This window comes from Diabrotica undecimpunctata, chromosome 2 (assembly GCF_040954645.1).
Source record: "Diabrotica undecimpunctata isolate CICGRU chromosome 2, icDiaUnde3, whole genome shotgun sequence".
NCBI classification, from domain to species: Eukaryota; Metazoa; Arthropoda; class Insecta; order Coleoptera; family Chrysomelidae; genus Diabrotica; species Diabrotica undecimpunctata.
This window is the reverse complement of record NC_092804.1, coordinates 182,235,778-182,258,723: the sequence shown is the minus strand read 5'-3', so window position 1 is coordinate 182,258,723 and position 22,946 is coordinate 182,235,778. Positions and strand designations below refer to the sequence as shown.

Below are 22,946 nucleotides of genomic sequence, written 5' to 3'. Positions count from 1 at the left end.
TGTTGTGTAAGATGGGATGATGAATTGTGTATAGTTGTGTCAGTATGGGTAGGTTTATGAAATACAGAGAACTCATGTTTGTTTTTAAGTCTGATAATTTTTAAATTTAAAAAAATTATGGATTGATTTTGTTCTCTTTCTATTGTAAATTCAATATGACTATGAAGTGAATTAATATACTATTAACATTGGTCGAGTTGCCTGTTAGTTCCTATAACACATACCAGTACATCATCTACGTATCTTCACCAATATAAAAACTGTTTGAATACGGGATGTTTGGCCTATGAATTTCAAATTCTTCACATTCAAAATTAACGCCTTAAGCTATCTATGTTAGAATCTATGGAAATTACTATGGACATAATTCTGAATGACCAACTTGAGACAAACAGTTCTACCCTCCTCAACCTATTTCGTTAAAGACTATAAAGTGTAAACGCATACCAAAAATAGATCACTTGAGAAGGCACTCTGCCGAAACAGCTGCAGTGATAAGATTTTGTAATAAATTTTGTGGAAGTTTTAAAAACAAAGTTATCAGTGTTTTATTGATATATAAATGAATTTCCATCAAGTAACGGTCGAATCCATCACTTATAAAAAGTTTCGCGACTACAGATAACAAAGAAGAACCGAACGATCATTGATAAGTGTCACATAGAAAAACAAGATTTCACGAACTAAAACTAGAGTTACAGATGTCATGTAGAAAGGTGTGTAAGCTGTAGTGGAAATGAACTGTCCATGTGACAAGGGTAAAGGATAGAAAGTGGAGATGGATTAGTAAACTATTGCAATGGAGACCAAGGATAAATGCAGAGGAAGACTACTTACACGATGGCAGAATGATTTTAGAAAGATAAGCAAGAACTAGCGGTAACCAGCAAATATCAAAAACTTTTGATGCAAACATGGCAGTCATTTATTCAGCATTTAATTTAAAAGAAACTAGGATGATGAGAACTTAATGTAAATTTAATATCTAAAGGCAATTCTTTATAGACATATAACGTATTCATTTTAATTGAAATTGGTATCTGAGGTGAAAAATTTTTAATTTTTAATTGTTAGACTGATTAAATCGCACATTAGTTTGCTTCTTTATTCCTATAAAGTTCCGTTATCTATTAAACAGCTTACACCGTGTTTTGATAAGCTGCCCTGTATAAAATACTGTATTAATCCTTTTATATCGAGTTTAACAAAAGAATTAAAAGTTGCAATAAAGCCTTCCTTACTCTAGAACTGTAAAACTTCGTAAAAAATCACGCCGCGTTCTTTTTAACGACGGAATTAGTTTTTATAAGGCAGAAAAATGTAGAACTATTAGAATTTCCTTTAGAAAGCAACATATATTTCACGTTTTTGCGGTAACAGTAACCAACCACAAAGTAAATATGTTTGAATGTTTACAATTACATTTAAAGGTGTAAACGATTGTAGAGAAAAAGAAACTTTTTTCAATTCAACTTATAGGATGAGAGTATTCACTTTTTTCGAAACTACTACATGATCTGGATCTCACAATTTCGTTGAAAGAACCTAATAATAAAATCTACTTGAATAAATATATCTACCTTATAAACTTTTATAATAAAGAGAGTACAAAGAAATAAATAAACGAATTAAAAAGAAAATAAGATAGGACAAAAATACATGGATAATCAAAAACTATGAGGAAGCAGAACAACTACTTGCAAAAAATGACTTATTCAAATTCCATAAAAAATTCAAAGAAATAACTAACACCTTAAAAAAAAGCAACTACTCAAAAATAACAAAAGACAAAAACACCATAACATCATAACGAACTGTGCAAACTCTGGCAACTAGATCTTTTCTCTGACAATCGTAACTTAGATACTAGGAATTATCAGCTTCTGGTTGTGGGAATCCAACAGTTTTTGAATGTTATCACTATCCACGTCTAAATTTATTTGCATGACGATATTAACTTTTTTAGTGACATTACTAATTTCATCATGCTCTTGCGTCAATTTCACCTAAGTATCAGTGAAGAAAAAAAGGCACAGTTTTTTCCTGATGCCATTTAACGTTATAGTTTCAGATACAGAGCTGCATCCTCTCTCCTCTGTTGTTTAACATTTATTTACAAAAGATCTTCAGCACAACAGAAAGAAAAATGTATCAAAATAAATGAAATTCTCGTAAATAATTTGCGATATTCTGATGATACAGATATTGATCCTCTTATTACAGCTTTAAAAGTAAGAATTCGTGGCAATGAAGTTGCAGATTCCTTAGCCAAAAGAAGCGTTACAACTGGACAGTATATCAAGAATAATTTAGGAGTTCAATAATATTTAATGATATATAAATGTAACTTTAAGGAAAAATGAGAACTGCGATGAAAAAAGTATTGCTCTAATAACCTCACACGATACACACTATTACATCCAAGTATTCCGACAGTTTTGTGGCACCTAGATTATGATTTTACACGTAATGATATTGTGACCATTTGTTAAGCTCCCCTTAACACTTATATAAAATCGGTGTAGTCAACAACGAACTTTGTGAAACTGGCAATGTGGTTTGCGACTTGGATCACATTTACTACATTTGCTATCATTATTGATATGTAAAAGGTGAAGGAAAGTCATCCAGCCACCGTAACGTATAGCAATAAAACTTGAGTGTTCAGCCAGAAACAAATATAAAAATTGAGAAGATGAGGAGAAAAAACTTTACGTAAAATATATAGCGGAATAAAACATAATGATGATTGATAAGAAAAAAAAAACGAATACTATAATTATGTTTATCAAGATTATTCACATATACATAGAAAGAAAAAAATTTTGGGAAAAAACGGAGGCAAGTAACTTTAAATTCAATGAAACTAGTAATTTTCTATAAAATTTTCTAAAAAATTTGCTATATCTTGGTCTGTTATACAAATAACTATGTGAAAATTTCGACCCATTTGCCGGCATATTTTAATACATTGATATCGTGTGACCGACATTTTAAAAGATACCTCTTGAGACTTTGTGTATAGTAATTTCAATTTTTACGTTTACCGTATATATCTGAATAATTGCGTAGTAGAAGTTGTACGAACAAGAAAATAATGAAATACCGTACATATGAGAAAATCTTTTAAATTGTTTTTATTAGGTTCACAGGAAATATTTACCTAGAAACGTTTTCCCAGAATAAATACGAAGAAAGAGTCAAACATTACAGTAAAACAGTATTGGCATAAACAGTAAATATGATTTTTACTCAGCTACGCCATTAATCGATTTGGTACGATAGAGTCCTAAAGCAATTAGTAATTACACACTTGAATTGACAGATTAAAAAGTTTGCACAATAGTGATATATACAATTTTGCACTTTTACCTATTATAAAAGGTGCTGTACTACTCTGTGTGATCCCATAATTAATTATTTTAACAATGCTCTATCAAACAGGGTGCCTTCAGAAATTAAATATTAAACAAGGAAGATAGTATGAAGGTAGATAGAAGATAGTATGTTCATTAAATTGTTTGGCCTGTCATTGACTCTTTTAGGTCAAGGGTTTTGAAAATATATTACGAGAAAAAATTTGATACCGAAGTAATAAAGGAAGACAATGTAATAAATAAAGGCGAAGAAAACATAAAGCTAGAGCAAGAAGACATAGCATATAAATGGAAAAGAAGTAATAGAAGGATTATCAAACATAAAAATAGGCAAGGCAGGTGAAGATGATGAAATTGAAGCGAAAATGGTAAAATACATGTGAAAAAAGGAATAAACTGGCTATGGAAAATATATAAAGTGGCGTGGGAAAACCAAACAATCCCTAAAGACAGGCAGACCAACATCATGGTGCCAATATACAAAAAAAGAGAACATCTAAACTGCGACAACTATAGAGCGATGTGTCTGTCATCAGTATGCTTTAAAATATATACGAAAATAATAGAGAAGAGACTAAGACAAGAAGTAGAAATTAAACTGGAAGAAGAACAAGCGGCATTTAGACCAGGAAAAACAAATGACAACATATATAGGAACCTAATAAAAAGAAGCATCGACACGGGAGGAAAACTAGTATTAGCATTCATAGACCTACAAGCAGCATTTGAAATGATAGAAAGAGAAATTATAAGGAAATAGTTAAGGAAAATAAATGTACCAAACTCATTAATAAAAATTATAGGAAGTCCTTACAAAGAGGTAAAAGGAAGAGAACAAATAACAGAGGAAAGATCAAAAGAATTTAATTGAAAGAGAGGTATTAAACAAGAAGATAGTCTCCTTTGCTATTCATAATAGTAATGAACGAATTGATAAGAAATGAGAGAGTAAGAACCAATCAGCTACAGACATTAATAGGATACCACAGATTACAACCGATAACAATAGAGTCCTTAATGTATGCGGACGACATAGTACTAATAACAGATTCCGAGAATAAAATGCAGAAACTAATATAGATATAGGATGGGTAGAACAAATAACAAGATAACGATACGATGAACGATCAGAGGCAAAGAAGATAAGAAAAATAATGAAATACAGATAAAATGTAAAACTCAGAATTTTAAATAGTTATAACTAACGAATATCTGGTAAGTATCATTACGGAAAAATGGAAGAGATAAGTGAATGGAAATTAAAATAGGGTAAAACAACAAAAGATTGGATTACTTTGATAGAAGGAATCATAGAAAGAATCATCCTCTGTTAACATTGGATCTGATGGAATCTACTTCCTTGGTGGTCCGGAAGGAGAGGAACAAAAACATTCCTAATTTTATTGTTATTGTAAATCATTGAAACACCAGCTTGCAACATCACCAAAAATAGTGCACTGTCAAAAATTTTCCAGGTATGCAAATTATTCGTTTGGTACGAATGCACAATGACCTACAAGCGATCATTTAAGGCACTGGACAGTACTTTAAAAGATATTCGTGACAACCAATACATTTTTGGTGGGTCATAATTCTATTGTCAGGTAATTTTCGTGCAACGAGCAATATTGCTCGTTCCTCTTCCAGGAAAGTTGTTTTCATTCAAATCAGTTGATGCGGTTAGAAACCAGGATGACGTAGCCAACCATACTACAGGGTGATTGAATTCATTGGAATTAATTGGACTTCACAATTTACAATTAAAAGTAGGATCAGTTGTCATTATGCTACGTAACATTAATCAATCTCGACTGTAAAATGGGACGAGACTGACTGTGAAAAGGCTAATGAATAATGTCATCGAGGCACGAAATAAAAAAAATTTGACTTACGATATTGAGATAGCAAAAACCTCTTCTAACGAAAAATAAAACTTTACGACACTCACTTGAAATCTTTCAATCCGAAAACCGTGGTGCTTATTAAACTGCAACTTGGAATCAGCAAAATTTTAAACAACTTACTATAAAACGAAGCACCACTAAGAGAAAAGTTATTTTAAAACAATGACAGATTATACCTTTCAATGCGAAACTCGCAATGATGTAATAGGGACATCATATTGTAACAAGGGAATCCCCGAATTGCAAATGCTTACTTTACTGACATCTGGATGTAAATAGTTAATATTTAATGATAATAGTTGGTAGAAATATAATCCGCACAGCTTTAAAATCGCATAAAAATAATCCGCATAAAAAAACCTTTATGTTTTATGTTAATTTTTAGTTATTGAACTTTGACAAAATATTTAATTCTAAGGCGGTACGAAGTTCGTCGGGTCAGCATGTTGAGAATAAGATTATTTTTTAATAGTACATACTGGTTCCATAACAACAATGACTCAAATTTTCACAGTTATAAATAATAAATCTCCAAAAAGTATATAGACCTGAAATGAGAATAATGAGTGTCTCATCAATTGTAATTAAAATGCAAATGGTTTATTTCATCGTGTTTATTCATGGTGTCGTTTTAAAACCCATTTAAACTAGAATGCGATTAAACGTCCAATCAAATCTCTGATACATTGAACATCATCCGGGCAAAAATTTAAAAGATAAATTAAAAATTGAAGATAAATTCCACAACTTACAACTCTACTTATTAATAGCTACATCAAGTTCGGCAGGTGTGGATTCAGGTATTCAGGTCAGAAATAGGAAACGATATCACGCTACTAATACAAGATTATTACTAAGTATATTTTCACATTTATATCTTTAATGATAAGATAAAAAATGCGTTTTCCACTTCATGCCGAGACATATATAATATTAGAGTCCTTAGAACAGATTGCTATTTTTAAACTCTTAAAAACCCTTTATTAACTATTCTTTGATTACTTTTCATGGTCTTCTCTTTCTTTATACCAGGTGTTAGATATTTATTGCATATCCTACACTTCTTCATGCTTTTGGTTTCAAAGTTAGTATTTGTTTTGTTGGTCAATTTTTATCCATTCTATTTATATATTGTTTCAGAACAGAATTCAGCGTTAATATATACAGTAAAAAAAATACAAATAAAAGACACAAATTGGTTGCAACACACCCAGAAAATTTTAGAGAAGCTTTAGCAAAAACTGAGCTACCAGTGACTACTGGAGACTTTGACGACTCAGACAATAATACAGGAAAAAGAAGTTATGAAAAAGAACCGTAAATACTGAAATCAGAAATTAAGGCGGCGAAAAAAAAGCTGAAATTGAGAAAACCAGAAGGAACCAGAAGTTGGGATTAAAATAATGCTTAGAATCTGCAATGAAAACTGGAATACTGGAAAGTGGACAAATGACAAGGTTAAACTCACTTTTATACTCCATATAAAAAAAAGGTTCACTGACAGATTGTAACAATTACTCTACAGTAGCATTAATATCCAAAGCGAGAATACTACTCCTCGCCATTATCAACGAAACACTAAAATCAATTATCTTAACGCAGATTCCCAAGAACAATGCTGTTTCATTCCAGATAGTGGAACAAGAGAACAAACACATTCTTAATATTCGTTTCAAATTATAAAACAATCCCAAAAGTTTAATATAGAAACATATTTGTGCTTTGCCGGCTACTCCAAGGCCTTCGATAACGTAAAATAAGATAAAATGTGACATAAGTATAGGTTAGGGAAATGGGTACGCCAGGACATCTAATCTATTTATTACAAGAACTGTATATAAATAATAGTTCTAATAAAATTGTTAGATCTCAGGTATACAAGGACGCGTGGAACAATAATTATAAAGGGCAGTGGAAAAATATTCGTAAAATATGAAGCCCACCTCTGAGCTTATGCCGCACAAGCCGCACAAAATAAAGGAGCTAAAATATTAATCAGATATTAGATCTAGTTTGTACAGTTATAATAGTTTATTTAAAAAAATAATATCAGTATGTAGATGTGAAATGTTTACAGTTAGATAGTACGAAGAAACCAAATCTTTTTATTTATAGTGTGTAACATAAATAAGTGGTATCTGACCTAGATTACATAATAAATCATTTATATGGTGAGAGAATTCTTTCTAAATTGCCTGTCTCTTTAAGTAGCCTGGCCGAAGTGAACCGAAACTTTTGCCAACAAAAAAAGAAGAAAAATAAAAGAAAATAAAAACATACTTCAAAAAATATGTACATGAAAGCCAATAAGACAATTTGTTTTTTATAGACAATTTTGAAGAGTATATTATGAAGACATATTAAGAGAGTGCCAAAGCAGCTTCTAACAGCTTCTGACTAGCGTGCAGCTTCATACTATTTTATATATTTTTAAATTTTAAATAATCATAATCAAAGAGAGGAAAATAAAATATTTAGGTTATGTGTAGACAGGTGAAAGATATGAATTACCTACTCCAAATTATATTAGAAAGTAAAGTACAGGGCAAAATATCCGTTGGAAGACGCCATAATTCATGGCTAAAAGACCTAAGGAGATATTTTGACTATTCATCAGCAGTAATGTTTTGTGCAGCAGTTTCCAAAGCCACAATTGCTATTTGGATCGCCAACCTTCGAAATGAGACGATCCAATAAAAAAAAAATAATTTTATTATGTAAGTACTTTTTTTATAATCATCGAATTACAAAGTTTATTTATTTATTTTAACAATAGTTTGCATATTCGAAAGTTTATAAAATTGCTGTTAGTTAATATCCTTGTTATAGATTTTAATATTTAGAGCCGCGCTAAATAAAATTATGAGAGCCAATATAGCCAACGTTCAATAATGGAAGCGGTACGGAAAGAAGATTTTAATATAATTGAAAAAGTTTACAGGTTGTGTAATGGTCGCTCCTCGTCGAGTAAATAGACTCTTCCAACTATTTAGTTTCGCTAAATTCGTGCCTATCGCCTGAGCATTCTACTATAGAGAAAAAAAATTAATACAACGCCAGTAGAGAAGCTTCGCTTCAATAAGCAAAAATAGGTTTTAAAAATACTGTGTGAACGTGAAAAATTTTATTTTCCACTTAGAACACAACAATATTCATTAACTTGTACAATAATTTTTATACTGGACTATTTGTGGACTATATGTGGACGACAATTTGAATAAATGAAGGTTGGAATGAGTTTAGGATTCCTTCCTTAACAGACTCATACCTTATGACGTAAAACAAGTGCTATCTGTTATTTTGGATGTAAATATCTTGCAATTTTGGACAACAACAAATTAAGGGTATTAGGCCATCATACTGCGCCAGCCTACACGCCATTGATTGTTCTTGGCTTTTAAAAACTGCACCGTCATTATGCCTCAGTCACCATATTCATCGGACTTGATTTCTTGCGACTTTTTGCTGTTTCCAATAATGAAAAAACAAGAGCGAAGGTATTTCATGTTTTTTACTATAAAAGCGCATTGACAGAAGAACTCAATAGGCGATAACAAAAAATGCAAGTCAGTTATTCGAATACTGACTTCGAACTTATGATTAAACTACCTATATATACTTTGTGCTATACACTTGTAAAGGCAGTTGTTTGTAATTAGCAATAGAGAAGATGCTATTTAATAACTTAATCACCATATTTAAGTTAACTTTACTCTTAAAACGTTGACATTAATAGCAATGGAGACTATTTTACTGGCAAATCTTTTGGTTTATAATTAAGCATTAAATAAAGAAATTAATAGTACACTATATCAATATATTATTACAGTTATGAGGAATATATAAAACACACATATTAAAAAATATCGTGAAAAAAGGAAAAAATTGTAATAAAAATATGTTTTAACATTCTCGGTTCAACTCGAATTCTTTCAGTCATGAGTTCACAAAACAAAAGTCGTCGCGTCGGTCTGGTTCATTATTGTCTAGTTCTTGAAGAATTTGTGTTTTGTAAAGTCATGAACTTCTACCAAGAAATAAAAAGAGAACGAAGTCGAAGAATATAAAAACCCACTGAAATATTACAAAGATTAGGATGGACATTTACCATAGAGAAATAGACAAAAAACTGGGCAGATGGACCAGATATTTTAAACTGTATTAAACACCGATGAAGAACAATATCTTCAAATACATTAGCCACTAGAAGAAACAATAAATCGGAATAACAATGATGAAATACCAACAAAAGAATAAGTAATATACATAATAAGAAGTATTAAAAATTAATAAAGCACCCGGTAAAAATGGCATCATAGCAGAGTGTCCAAAGCCTACAGGAAGAAATCACAGAGTTGATACGTTGAAGTATGGATCAAAGCGCAAATACCAAAACACTGGTGATAAGTTCTGCATTACAAGGCACAATGTATAAAGTTGAAGCTATATCGATTAGAAATAGAATTAATGCGAGTATTGAAGAAAACCTAATAAAAAATAGATCCTGGATAGTTTATGTGAATTCAATCTGTCACTAAATATATTATTCATTAATTTTCGACAAGCATATGACACAATAAACACACATACATTGATCGACACATTAAAATATTTTGACTTTTCGGATAAAATAGTAGGATTAACTAAATCCTTTCTGAATGAAACCAAAAGTAAAGTTCTACTGTACTACTGTATTTCCATTTTTTCCTGTATTAGTAATCCACTTAAAGGGTAATGTTTTCGAGTCACAGGCCCACCATATTTTTATGGCGTACTTATCAGGCTTTGAAGGCATATACTACTTGAAGTGACACCTACCTCGATACGGAACAAGTTGCTCATCTACCGTTATATTTTTTCCTGGTAAATAGTTTGTCTGAAATTTTTGGTTGACTACATTCCACACATCGCGTATTGCTGCTAATTTGTCGGTCCTTCTTTGTTCAGACTTTGTGAAATCTTAGCAAATTTTTCAATCGTTTTAACCCCATGGTGGCTTTTAGGCCAGTTGGCCAGTTAGTACTAGACCGATAAAGGCATATAGCTCTGTAGAGTCGACATATTTCCAGTTCTCTATCACAAGGACTTTTTTCAATAGAAGGTTATGTCTCTGACATATTCAATATCACCAGAGGCCTACGACAAGGTGACCCCCTGTCCCTGTCTACTGTATTTTTTAATCAAATACTGGAACGAATTCTAAGGGAAAGCCACATACATACTAAAGACTCAATCTAATAAACAGACCAATCTAAGACCTTGCCCTAATAACCAAAAGACCAACAGAATTGCCTTTTTTAGAAGATTCGAAAAGACAGCCAGTAAGTATGGGCTAAAAGTAAATGAAGAGAAAACAAAGAATATGGAGATGAAAGGAAATAATGAATATTTAGGACAGTTTTGGAAAATATCTGCCCCAGAGACAGTTGAACAGTTTAATTATTTGGGAGTTACGTTAACAAATACAAATGAAGAAACTCAAGAAATCGAAAAAAGAATAGCTAAAGGTAGCTGTTCAGTGCTGTAACTCTAAATGAGATGCTGAGATCAAACAAAATATCCAGAGGAGCAAAAAGAAGAGTATATACAACGGTTATTCGACCAACGGTGCTTTATGCTAGCGAGACCTAGACCTTAAGCAAAACCATAGAACTGGAGCTAGATAGATAGGAACGAAAGATACTCAGAAGAATATATGGAGGTATAAAAGATGGCCATATCTGGAGAAAATATATGGACAACAAAAAATTTCAAACATTGCGAAAGTTCAAAGACTAAGATGGCTCGGACACGTAGCTGGAATGCAGGAAGGAAGAGTCCCCAAAGCATTAATAAATACTGAAGCCGGCACAAAAAGGAAAAGAGGCCGACTACGAAGAAAATGAATGAAATCGGTAAAAGAAGACTTGGGATTGTTAGGAGTACAAAACTCTGAAAAATGAAAGAAAACCATTTTAGCCTTGGGCCTTTAGGCCCTGTTTGAGCTGATGTATATATATATATATATATATATATATATATATATATAACCTGAAGATAATATGTAATTAATCAATATGTATGATCAAAAATCAAAAACTTACCCTAATGACACTGAAAAAATATTAAACTGATTTTTTTACATATTTCTTCACCTAGGAATGTTTCCCCTATAACCCCATATAAATTACCATTCCATATTCACGGTTTCTGTATTCGCTCCATATTTACGGAACATACCCCACGAATAAAGGGCTTCAAGGCTTTTTGTTGGGATAATATATTTGGAAATAATATTAATTTTACTATGCGTATTTTCTTTGATTTATTAAATTTTGAAATAGGGTGTGCCTACCCTATAACTTATATTTTTTTATACACTTTTACTTTCTTCGACTTTCGACCCCAGATTTTTTATCATTATTAAATCTTTATAATTTATAATGAACAGAAACTAAAAGTATATATTAAACAGTCGAACGTGTTTCTGCAATTACTCCTTACACTTTCTATGTGCTTTGTACTATTAATAATAATTATGATTATTATTGTAATGCGTCGTAAAGTACAAATTATTACATACTCACTGCACTCAATTCAATTTCAATATCCAAGTTATATAAAGTAATAAGATTGAAGAATAAAACCAGTAATTATGAACTCTTAATGAATATAATACCACTAACGAAGAAAAGAAAGCCTTCTTAGATAACCGTAACCACGCAATGTAACGAATTGCGTTGTGATAATAGCGAGATATCTTTATTTTTGTGAATTTTCACTTTTATTGGAGGAAAGTAAGATTACCTTGCAAAACGTGTATTGTAGAATATGAACTAATGTGTCATCAATCATGAATAAAGAGAAAAACGCCCATGCTAACTTATGTCATTGATATAAGATATATATGAATAATATATCTTATATCAATGACAAAAATTGTGGTAATGTAGTCAAGAAAAGTAAAAAATCACAACCAACAAAGTGTACCTATAATAAAAAATTAAATTAATAAACATTTCTTAAAAAACTGTTTTCAGAAAAGTAAGAAGTTTTTTAATTTCAGATGATCCGTCTCAAAAACTTCGCATTCATTTTGCTGTTTCTGGTCTCCATTTCTTCAACTGAAGATTCTAGGCCGTGTATAGAAATATCCAGAGAACTACGTTTTCCTTGCTCGTGTACTTTGGGACCTATAGAGCAAGCGTTGGATGGAAACCCTTCGATTGCTGTCAACTGTGATCGAGTAGTTTTTTCGTCAGAAATTCCTTCACTGCCCTTCGGTGCACCAATTGTATCGTTTAGTCAAAGATGGGCGGGACATCAGTCGCTACCCACACAGGTACAAACTTTTAGTTTTAAAGTTATAACTATAAGATAATAAATAGAAAAGTATAAGAGGAAGGTGTGTCAAAGACTAAATATTTTAACGTATGTTCTAAAAGTGTTGGCGCAAAATTAATTGGCTTTAATATTAACAAAAACAAAATAATATCAAGTGGCGTTTGGAAACAAAAGTTGTTTACTGTCAGTTGAGATTTATTTATTTTGAAGTTTTCACTTCAAGGTGTCACATAAATTAGAGGTAAGAAAAAGTATCTACGAGTTGGTTGAGCGGCTCTCCAAGGCTGAAATCTATGGAATATTTCAGAATGAGAACATTTTACGCAGAACCCTTTATAGAACAATAGCGGAGTACGAACGGGGAATACCATGTCTGAATCTCCCAAAAAGTAGAAGACCACGTGCACTTATTGCACAGAGGTCAGAGAGATTGGTAATAATTAAATTTCAAGTACAAAAAAATTACTTTTGTATTAAAACACATAAATGAGGATTTAAATTTTTATTTTTATAGTGTTTGGTTGGTGGTACAATTTCGACTGTTTATATCTACGCAACCCTAATATTAATATTATGATAATCCTTACATTCCCAGACGAAAGTCTTAAAATTTAATTACCTCACTCGGAAAAAAGGTATTTCACTTTGAGTCATTCTGAAATGAAGGGAAACGATGGTTTTTGTAGAAGAATGCTCTGATAATGTTAGATACAAACATAAACCGAAATTTGCAGATAAAATCCTGGTCTGGTGAGCAATTTCTAACAGGGGTGTATCTCGACCTTTTGTGGGAAGAGTGAGGGGTGAAGCTTTGAATAGTCAGAGCTATATTGATAACTGCCTTTCCAAATTGCTTCAGTTTGTCCATGAACATCATGTTAATAACGATATCATATTTTGGACAGACCTAGCATAATGTCATTGCTCAAGAAATACCCAAAACCACATACCTCTTGTTCCCAAAAAAGTTAATCCAAATCCAAACTTGTTGCAGGCTCGTCCAATAAAAGATTTTTGGGCTTTACTGTCTAGGAAGAAGGCTAGGAAGCCCAAGATTAAGAATAATTACGGCGAATTTACGAAAAACAGAGAAATTGATTTGAATTCTGTCGAGATCCTCTTGACAGACATTCGGAGAAATTTGCATCTAGTAAAGCAGAATAGGTTACATATAATTCCATAATATAGTTTATTAAATATTAATTTATAGTTTTATGATAACTAGTTAGTGTTTACATAAATTTTTTCCCTAAAAAAATCCGATAAATATTTTGTGCCAAAACTTTTAGGACAAACGTTACATATATTTATTATTTTCCTAATTCTAAAAGATATTAATATACAACTCTTTTTCTTGTATAGGTTTTTACCTCCACGGATCTTCCACTAAGAAGTATAGATCTTTCAGGTAATTCTTTACGAAGACTAACAGAAAGGATGCTACAAAGTTTGAAATCTACGCTGGTGGAGCTCAGATTGGCTGACAATCTTCTTGGGGACACTTTAAATCCAATTTTCTCCACGACAGAGTTTCGGGGATTAAGTCATCTTCAGATTTTAGATTTGAGCGGTAATAGTATTAAAGCCATCGAAGAAGGTATTTTGGAAGGGTGTGATAGTTTACAGGTAACATTTAGATTGTAGGAAAAAATAGAAAAAGTTAGACTCTTAAATAGTGGCAAATCAAAGTAGATGATTGTATTTCTTTTCAATTCGAGCTTCACCCTTGTTCTAAACGTGTTTTAGCTATTCAACTCTTATCAGAAACACTTGTAGTGGCTCAAACTGAAATTAAATACTCTTCATGTATATAACCGTTATATTAACAATATTCTTGAGTACGCTAGTAGCGACCTCTATATGAAACAACAAGAAGTCAGGAGACTTATTTAAGTGAATTAGGTAAGCTGCAAATCCAAGCTTACTTGAAGCTATTAAACGATGTTAGAAATAACCTTTTATTCCGATAATACATCTACAGTTTACCCTTGAGATACACTATCTTTTGCACATTGAAATGGAAGTAGACGATTTCATGCATTTATTTTTAATATTTATTTCAACGTCTTTTCTTTGTGTAAAGGGTAAAAAAGATGGTATTTGTCATGCATAAACTGTAGATATATTATCGGAATAAAAGGTTATTCCTAACATCATTCAATAGCTTCCAGTAAACTTGAATTTGTAGTTCATCTAATTCGCCATCAAAGAGAAGGCGCCAGACTTATTATTAGTTCATATACTGGCAAATCAATTTTACTCTTTACTTTATTTTTTATTTTTCTTCTTCATTCTAGTATTTAGACATTTTTTTCTGATTTCGGTATCAACCCTCGGTCCAGTTTTTTAACAGGCCTCTTTTTTTATTGGAAGGGGGTGGTAAATGTTCTAAAGACCGTACCAGGCCACGTCTCGTTAAGGAAGGTTTAGCGTGTATTGGATTCAGGGTGAAAGGGTCTCTCTGCACGCAGTCCCCCCATAGGACTTATAGCTCATCCATAGCTCCCTACCTACCAAGTAAAGTCCACCCCCTCAACCAGACTACTCATGCGGTATGTCTTCTCCACAGCTGTGCATCACATGAATAACCCGTCTTTTTTCTCTCTCTTTCTCTCTCAGTTTCCATCCGCTACTTTTCCTATCCTTTCTAGGTGCTCTGAAGGAGCCGTGCCGTCTTAGAAACTGGGTGAAAAAGTAGTTGGTGTCTCTGTCGCCGCATTTTATCCAGTCTACAATATTTGGAATTAATATCCTCGTTCAGGCCACCCTATGCTCGTTTATCCATTCTTCCTGTCACTCCGTTATGCTTCTATTCCTAACTACTATTTTCACCTGCTCACCTTTCCCGTAGGTTTCGGCGCTTTCTTTCACCGTCATGTGGATGGGTAACACCACTGCGATCACTTGTATGGCCCAGTTGATGTTGTTCTCTATGCACGTGCTACCCTTAGCAGTACCTAATTTGCTTTAGGCTTTGTCTAGCATTCTCCTATATTTCTTGATGTTAAGCACCAGCACCACCAGGTTATCCGCATACGCTATTGCCTGTACACCAATGCCCACATCGGCCTCCAAATTCTCATTGTAAAGAACATTCCAAAGCAATGGCCCCAGGATAGAGCCCTGTGACACTCTCGCCGTGGTTCTCATAGAATTACCTCTCGCAAAATTGATTCACCTATCTGTGAAGTAGTTCCTGACCAAGTCCTGCAGATAAGAAGATATCACCAAGTCACTCAGTAGTCTGACGATCATTTTCCAGCTAGCACTATTAAAAGCATTTCTTATATCAAGAAAGAAAGCCACCATCCATCTGCTAATACATATGGATATTTCACTCTTGATCGTGCTTATGGCGTCTACCGCAGATTTTCCTTTCCTGGACCCATACTGGCGGTCGGATATGTCACCTTTCTCCATTATCTCCCTCTCCAGCCTTGTCTTGGCAAGAATCTCAAAAGACCTTGCCTAAAGTATTGAACAGGCGTATAGATCTGAACGCCGCAGGCTCATCTAACAAGCGTCTTACACTTTTTCTCTCCTTCTTTCCGTTTGTACTTTATTATTTGTTTAGTTATCCTTTATTTGTTTGCAACTCACAGCTCATTACAAATGCAAATCTTAACTAATCTGTAAACACCTAGTAAAGTGGTCAAACTGAAATCACTTTCCTGTTGAAATTTAGTTTTCCACATGAAATTTCTACATTCCTACGGCAATGGTTTTTGGCCTTGACGGTAATCCTTAACCTTTATTTGATGATTTGAGTTTGTAATGAGCTGCCAGTTGAAATCAAATAAATTTAAGACGATGTTGGTCTGTTCTGTTTGTATAGTGCTTCCATTATGTTCTTTATTAACTTATTCTTATTAATCGAGTAGATATAAAGTTCTTTCCCGACGTCATTTTGTCTTGACGTTACATTCTTTTCTCATTTCATCAACATCAACCGAAGAGCTACTTATCTCTTTACATAATTATCCAGCTTTCACATCTAGGTATATAACCTGTTAATCAGAAACCTGTTTCTGATGATCGATATCTTCCTCGAAGTTTAGAAGAACTTATATTATAAATAATGAAAAGCACGAGAAAAAATTTAATTGTTTATTGCTGTTTGAAAATACTGCATACAAATTTCGTTCATAAAAATTAGGTGATTAATAACTCATTTTCCACAGGTAAAAATATTGATTATAGTCTTATATTAACGTTAAACTTTTAGGAACTTTATCTTGGGAAAAATAGCTTCAATTCAGTTCCAAGTTCTTCGTTAAATGGTCCCCATAAGCTGAGATTGTTGTCTCTTACGGACAATCGTATAGGTAAGCATTTCATTAAATATTTTTATCTTTCGAAAAAAAAATCGAAACGATATAATCTTGCACAATTCATATTTTTAGATACTGTGAAGTCAGAAGCCTTCAAATCCCAACCATATTTGGAATATCTAGACCTAAGCAAGAATTTAATATCTTACATTGAGAGTAACGCTTTTTCACCTTTAGAAAAACTGAAGTCGTTAAAACTAACTCATAATAGACTCTCTAGGTTTAACAGTGACGTATTTCAAGGAGCTGATAATTTACTTTTGCTAGATTTGTCGCAGAATTATATTATAGAGTTTCCAAGCATTGCCCTCAAAGCTTTTGCAAACCTGCGATATTTGAATCTATCTTCAAATGTCATACAGGTAGAACTAGCACGACTTCAATACCTTATTAGATAACATTAATTTTTTGTGTATTTCAGAGCCTTGATAATAATCATTTAGCAAATTTAAAAGGTCTTTACCACTTAGATCTGAGCAGGAATAACTTAGCAAATATTGTACCAGGGACTTTCTTGGGTTTAAAACAACTAAGAAGACTGGATATTGGAGTTAATTCATTAAGGACGGTAAAATAGCACATCTTTATATATTATACATTTCTTCTTCTAAATAACTTTTATTTTTATATTTATATCAATGGTATATGAATCTTTATATCGTGTTTTGTATAACTGACAATAAAATTATGGTAAATCTGGAGTAACACCAGGCAAGATATCAAGTTGAAAGTTCATTAACAAAATTATTGATTGTTTACAACAGTTTGCGATGCAATGGATGATGTTTACGAAATAATTTCTCAAGTTTCTTTATACGTAGTGGTTATATAGAATATAAAGCTAAAAGACTGCTACTGTATGAAGGCCCACAATGTCGCTTGAGTTAAGTCTAATTGAAAACATGTTGAAATTTTTGAAAATTAAAGAAAAACGTGCGACATCTTCTAAAAACACGAAAACAGACCGTTTACTGACCTGATAAATACACTGATGATGGACTTTTTAGCGTTCTGTTGTGATGTAGCCCGAAAGGATTTTTTATTTATATACCTTTTATAAAGAGTTTTTGTCAATTAAACGTTTTCTATGTATATTGCCTTTTGTTATAATTAATAAGTCAAATTAAAGAACCATTTCTTGTTTGTTTAATTTTGTCTGTTTTAGATTGAAGACGACGCGTTTGAAGGTTTAGACAATTTGGAGTTTCTTAACTTGAAAGACAACAATATTCTATTGATACCAGCTTCTGCTTTGGGACGTCTACCGAAACTAACATCCCTTCAACTGGACTACAACCGAGTAGCTGCTTTGTCAGCGGATATTTTGAGATCTATAGCGGATAGAGTAACAAAACTAGTCATATCGAAGAATATAGTGAGGGAACTACCATCTGCGTCGTTCCAAAACTTCAATCAACTTCAAACTTTAGATCTATCGAGAAATTTATTGAGTTCTTTAAATTCAGATGCGTTTTCTGGTTTAGAAAACACTTTGCTCAGCTTAGATTTATCCCAAAACCGCATAACGAATCTAGCTGGTACTCCTCTAACGTTACTTAAGCTGCAGAAACTTGACTTAAGTGATAACCATCTTACGGATATTTCCAGAAACTTTTTCACTTTATTGCCTTCCTTGCAGCACCTCAATGTTAGCAGAAATAAGCATCTTAACAGTATTCCTGTTTCACTTTTGCACAAACTTAATCAGCTGGAAGAGTTGGATCTTAGCTACGGAGGAGTTAAATCTTTACCAGCAGAGTTCTTGATAAAATCCAATAATATTCGAGAGATATATTTAACGCACAACAGTATTTTGGAAATATCAGAAGGTGTGTTTAGCAACATGTCCAACATTACGACGATAGATTTATCTTTCAACAATATTTCCAATATCAAACCAAGTGCTTTTGTCAATTTAATGAATATAAGGAAGCTTATTTTAAGAGGGAATCAGTTAACATCGTTCAAGGGAGAGTTTTTCAATACGGGAACTAGCTTGGAAGTACTGGATATTTCTGAAAACCAACTGAGTTACCTATTTCCTTCATCGTTCCGAATACATCCACGGCTAAGAGAAATTAGAGCAAGTAAAAACAAATTTAACTTCTTTCCAGCTGAACTAATCGCCAATCTTCAATTCCTACAACACATAGATCTATCACAAAATCAACTTAAGGCGATAGAAGAATTAGATTTTGCAAGACTACCACGTCTCAGATCTCTATTGTTAACTAAAAACCAATTGGAATCAATCAGTGACATGGCCTTTCACAACTCCACTCAACTTCAAGTTTTAGACTTAAGCTACAACAAGTTGGATCGTTTGGGAGACAGAACTTTTGAAGGTTTAGTACGACTAGAGCTTCTTGATCTCGAAGGAAATCTATTAACAGATATACCAGAGACTATTTTCGAGAGAGTACGACTACAGATGCTCGAAAATATAAATCTAGCCAGGAATCTCTTTGAAGTAGCACCGTTGAAACCGTTGCAAAGACAATACTTCTTCGTAAACTCTGTAGATTTGTCTCATAACAAACTTAGAGAGGTACCGGCAGATGATAGTATAATGGTGAATATCAAAAGACTCGACTTATCTTTTAACCCCTTGTCCAAGAACGCTATTAATAACATACTAAGCGAACCTAAAACGGTTCGAGAAATAAATCTAGCTGGTACGGGAATACAAGAAGTACCGCGCTTAGAAACGCCGTTCTTAAAACACTTGAATTTATCACAAAATAATGTGTCTACTTTGGACGTTGATAGTTTCGAAAGAGTTACTTTGTTGGAAGAATTGGACTTATCTAATAACAGTATTCAAGATATGTCTAATTTTTCACAAATTTGGAAATTGCTGCATAACTTACAAGCGTTAAATATTTCATATAATCCAATAGCTTCAATTGCTAACAACGACTTCGTTGGATTGGAAAAGCTAAGGTAATATTATTGTAGTCTCTTTTACTCGTCATCACTTTTGTACGTAATAAGTTTCTCTCTTTTGAAAGAGTATGTTAACACTCACCATATGTAATGCTGTTGCTAATTCAAACACATCATCTACAGATTCATTTCTCGTTCCAAAGCCTAATCTTCCATATATTGCTTTATATCCTGTCTTGGATTGGCCCTGATCATAGAAAACTTTTCAATCAGCACTATTTAAGGAGCTTATATACACAACACTCAATACTTTTTTCAAATTCAAAAGTTCAAATTTCTTATATTTTCTTAGCACCAATTATACCAACTCCATTCCTAGTGTTACTCTTCCCTACATACCACAATTTTTATGCTTCACCTAGTTCTTTCGCCCTTTGTCCTTTCTATCTAGTCTCTCGAATGCAAGCAATTTGTACTATCTTTATTATAAGCGCATCTACTAACTACACTCTTACCAGTAAGACTTCCAAGATTCCAAGACCGTATCCTAATTTTTTTAACTTGTATGGTGTTCCCCCTGAAACAGTACTCACCGGAAAATCCAAACGGTTTGCTTCCAGAACATTTTAGCTCAGGAGATGCCATCATATCAGTACAATTTTTACTGCATTGAAATTTTCTGACTTTTGATGCCTGAATGTCTTTTCCATCAGCATCATATTCTGCAAAGTTAGCCAACACACCACCAATGCAGCCAAAGTATAGCATTACCCTGTGCAAGTACAGTCACTTGCATTTTTCTGTATATTCTCTTTATTTTAACAGTATTTATTATTTCTTGCTCAACGACGCCACCTGAGGTTTATTTATATTTAATTTTAGATGCCTCAGTCTGCACTCTTTACTAGAATGCGGAAGGATCGAAAAAAACGCATTTAAAGCAATTCCCAACCTTTCAGTGTTAGACGTTTATGGATATCCTAAATTGGGATACTTGGATATCCAGGGTTTGCTTCAAAACATGCCGCTATTAGAAAAACTTAACATAGAAACCAAAGATCCCGCAATAGGGAAAGACCAATTGCAATCATTATTACATCCGAGACTTAAAGAAATCGGTATCAGGGGATCAAGATTACGAAGTATATCTTCAGGAACATTGTCTGGACTCAAAGGTAACTGGTAATTACAGAGATATTTAATATATTGTATCCTAAATTACTTTTACAGGTCCCGAAGTTATAATTCGTTTGATGAACACTTCCATAACCACCCTTCCACCTGCTATATTTTTTCCGGTACCCAGATCGACCAAAATCACTCTCGATGTCACTGGAAGCCAACTCACAACAATCAGTCCCCAATTGTTGGCCAGTTTTGAAGACAGAAGAGGAGATCTAAAGATGATTGGACTAGAAAGTAATCCTATAATTTGCGATTGTAGTTCTAGGGCCTTAAGAAGGTGGTTGCCTTCGCACATGACTACTATAAGATGTTTAGCACCAGAACATCTTAAAGGTAGGCAATAGTCTAATCGCAATTATCTTATGTTAACAGTTATTCTAACAAATTATTGTACAAATAACACTGCAACACCTTGAAATAGAGATTTTGTCTTGCAGTTTTTATTTATATTTTGCAGATTTGTCTGATTGTTACAGCGGTATTTTTAAATAAACACGTCATTATAATTACTATGTCAATCTATTAACATTTATAAATTTCAGATAAACTTCTTGTGGAAATTGGTGATGATGAACTGACTTGCGACCCAAGAAAAATAACCCCCACTACTGCCTCCACTTCAACTTCTATCTTCACTAGAGGTACTAAGCTTCATCCTAAAATGACAGAGCCAGAAATCATATGGTCGATGCCAACGACAGAAAAAGCCAAGCCCAAAATCGCACAAGCTGGTCAATCGCCCATAACCAACGATGACACTCTAATAATAGGCATAGTCGGGGGCGTAGTAGCCTTTATAGCAATGCTTGTTATAATCATCTGCATTTTCAGACTAAGAATGAGCAACAACCAGTATCGAGGTGGTCCCATAGCTGCCGGCAACCACATGGTTGGGGTGGTGGGACCCGGCAGTAGTTGTGCCTGTAGTGTTAAAGGTGCTCCGTCGGTGTATGCCGTACCTCCGTATGCCGCAGCGTATTCAGCGACATTGCCGCATAAAATTACTGCCTCGGGACAAATTTTGAGGCCGTCCAGCTACTCTACGATGGGACGAGTGCCATACCAAGCTAGCGCGCAACCCTACTTCATAGCAACGTACCCCTCGGATGAGAAGATTTACCGGTAACAAAATGTGTGACTGATAGTTATATCCTCTGGTAGAGACATGATAAAAAACGTTGTCGTGATAAAAAAACACTGTCTAGTATTGATTTATAAGTACCTCACATTTGAACTACCAATTTGTCTCTAGATTAAACATTAAGTTATCAAAAAAAATAATGTTGCGCTAGGGAAATGTCTACAGAAGTAAAAACTTTTATAGTCAAGCCTGGAAAACATCTTTAGCCTTTATTCATTTCTTTCCTATTTTTAATTTCTTTTTTATTTAATTGTTTCAATTTATTTTAAATAACCACAAAATGTTAACTATTTATTTTTAATTATGAATTTAATCATTTAAATTTTGTTTTAATTATTATTTATGAATTATTAAAAAAGTCAATAAATAAAGATGCAAATTACCACTGAGTTGCGCCAGATCTATGCAACTTACAATACTTTAACCGATTTTACAAGAATACATACATTTTTTTAAAGCCTACCTATAGAAGTTTTCACTACAACATATGCCTTTGCATACGAAAGACGTCCAAATGTTAGAATATTAATACTTATTAAAAACGAAAAGTGAATATAATGATTTTTACGGGATATGTGCCAAAATATGTTATCTCGTTAAGGGCAGTATACTTTTTATGAGAAAATCATTGCTCAAGCGACTAAAACTTTGTAATAAAGTGGGCGGCGGCCATGTACAAACATTCTCAAAAAAATTTTATTTTTGTAATTACATTTATATTTATGTGTAAAAAATAACTTAAATATATCAATAATACGGAAATATTTTTATTTAAAACCCATTTCGCAGTACGAAGTAA

The 22,946-nt window shown here is 33.0% G+C and overlaps 1 protein-coding gene across 1 annotated transcript in view; it reads left to right on the top strand.

The window, feature by feature from the left end:
• The window catches only part of LOC140435316 (uncharacterized), a 49,298-nt gene extending 26,389 nt beyond the window's left edge, over nucleotides 1–22,909 (top strand). Inside the window, exons 2-10 of the mRNA XM_072524155.1 lie at nucleotides 12,327–12,602; nucleotides 13,967–14,230; nucleotides 16,830–16,929; nucleotides 17,008–17,297; nucleotides 17,357–17,503; nucleotides 18,101–19,878; nucleotides 20,704–20,996; nucleotides 21,052–21,339; nucleotides 21,549–22,909. Of these exons, the coding sequence (XP_072380256.1) occupies nucleotides 12,327–12,602; nucleotides 13,967–14,230; nucleotides 16,830–16,929; nucleotides 17,008–17,297; nucleotides 17,357–17,503; nucleotides 18,101–19,878; nucleotides 20,704–20,996; nucleotides 21,052–21,339; nucleotides 21,549–22,132 (4,020 nt within the window). The 3' untranslated portion in view covers nucleotides 22,133–22,909. The remainder of the gene's footprint in view (nucleotides 1–12,326; nucleotides 12,603–13,966; nucleotides 14,231–16,829; nucleotides 16,930–17,007; nucleotides 17,298–17,356; nucleotides 17,504–18,100; nucleotides 19,879–20,703; nucleotides 20,997–21,051; nucleotides 21,340–21,548) is intronic.
• Nucleotides 22,910–22,946: the final 37 nt, after the last annotated feature.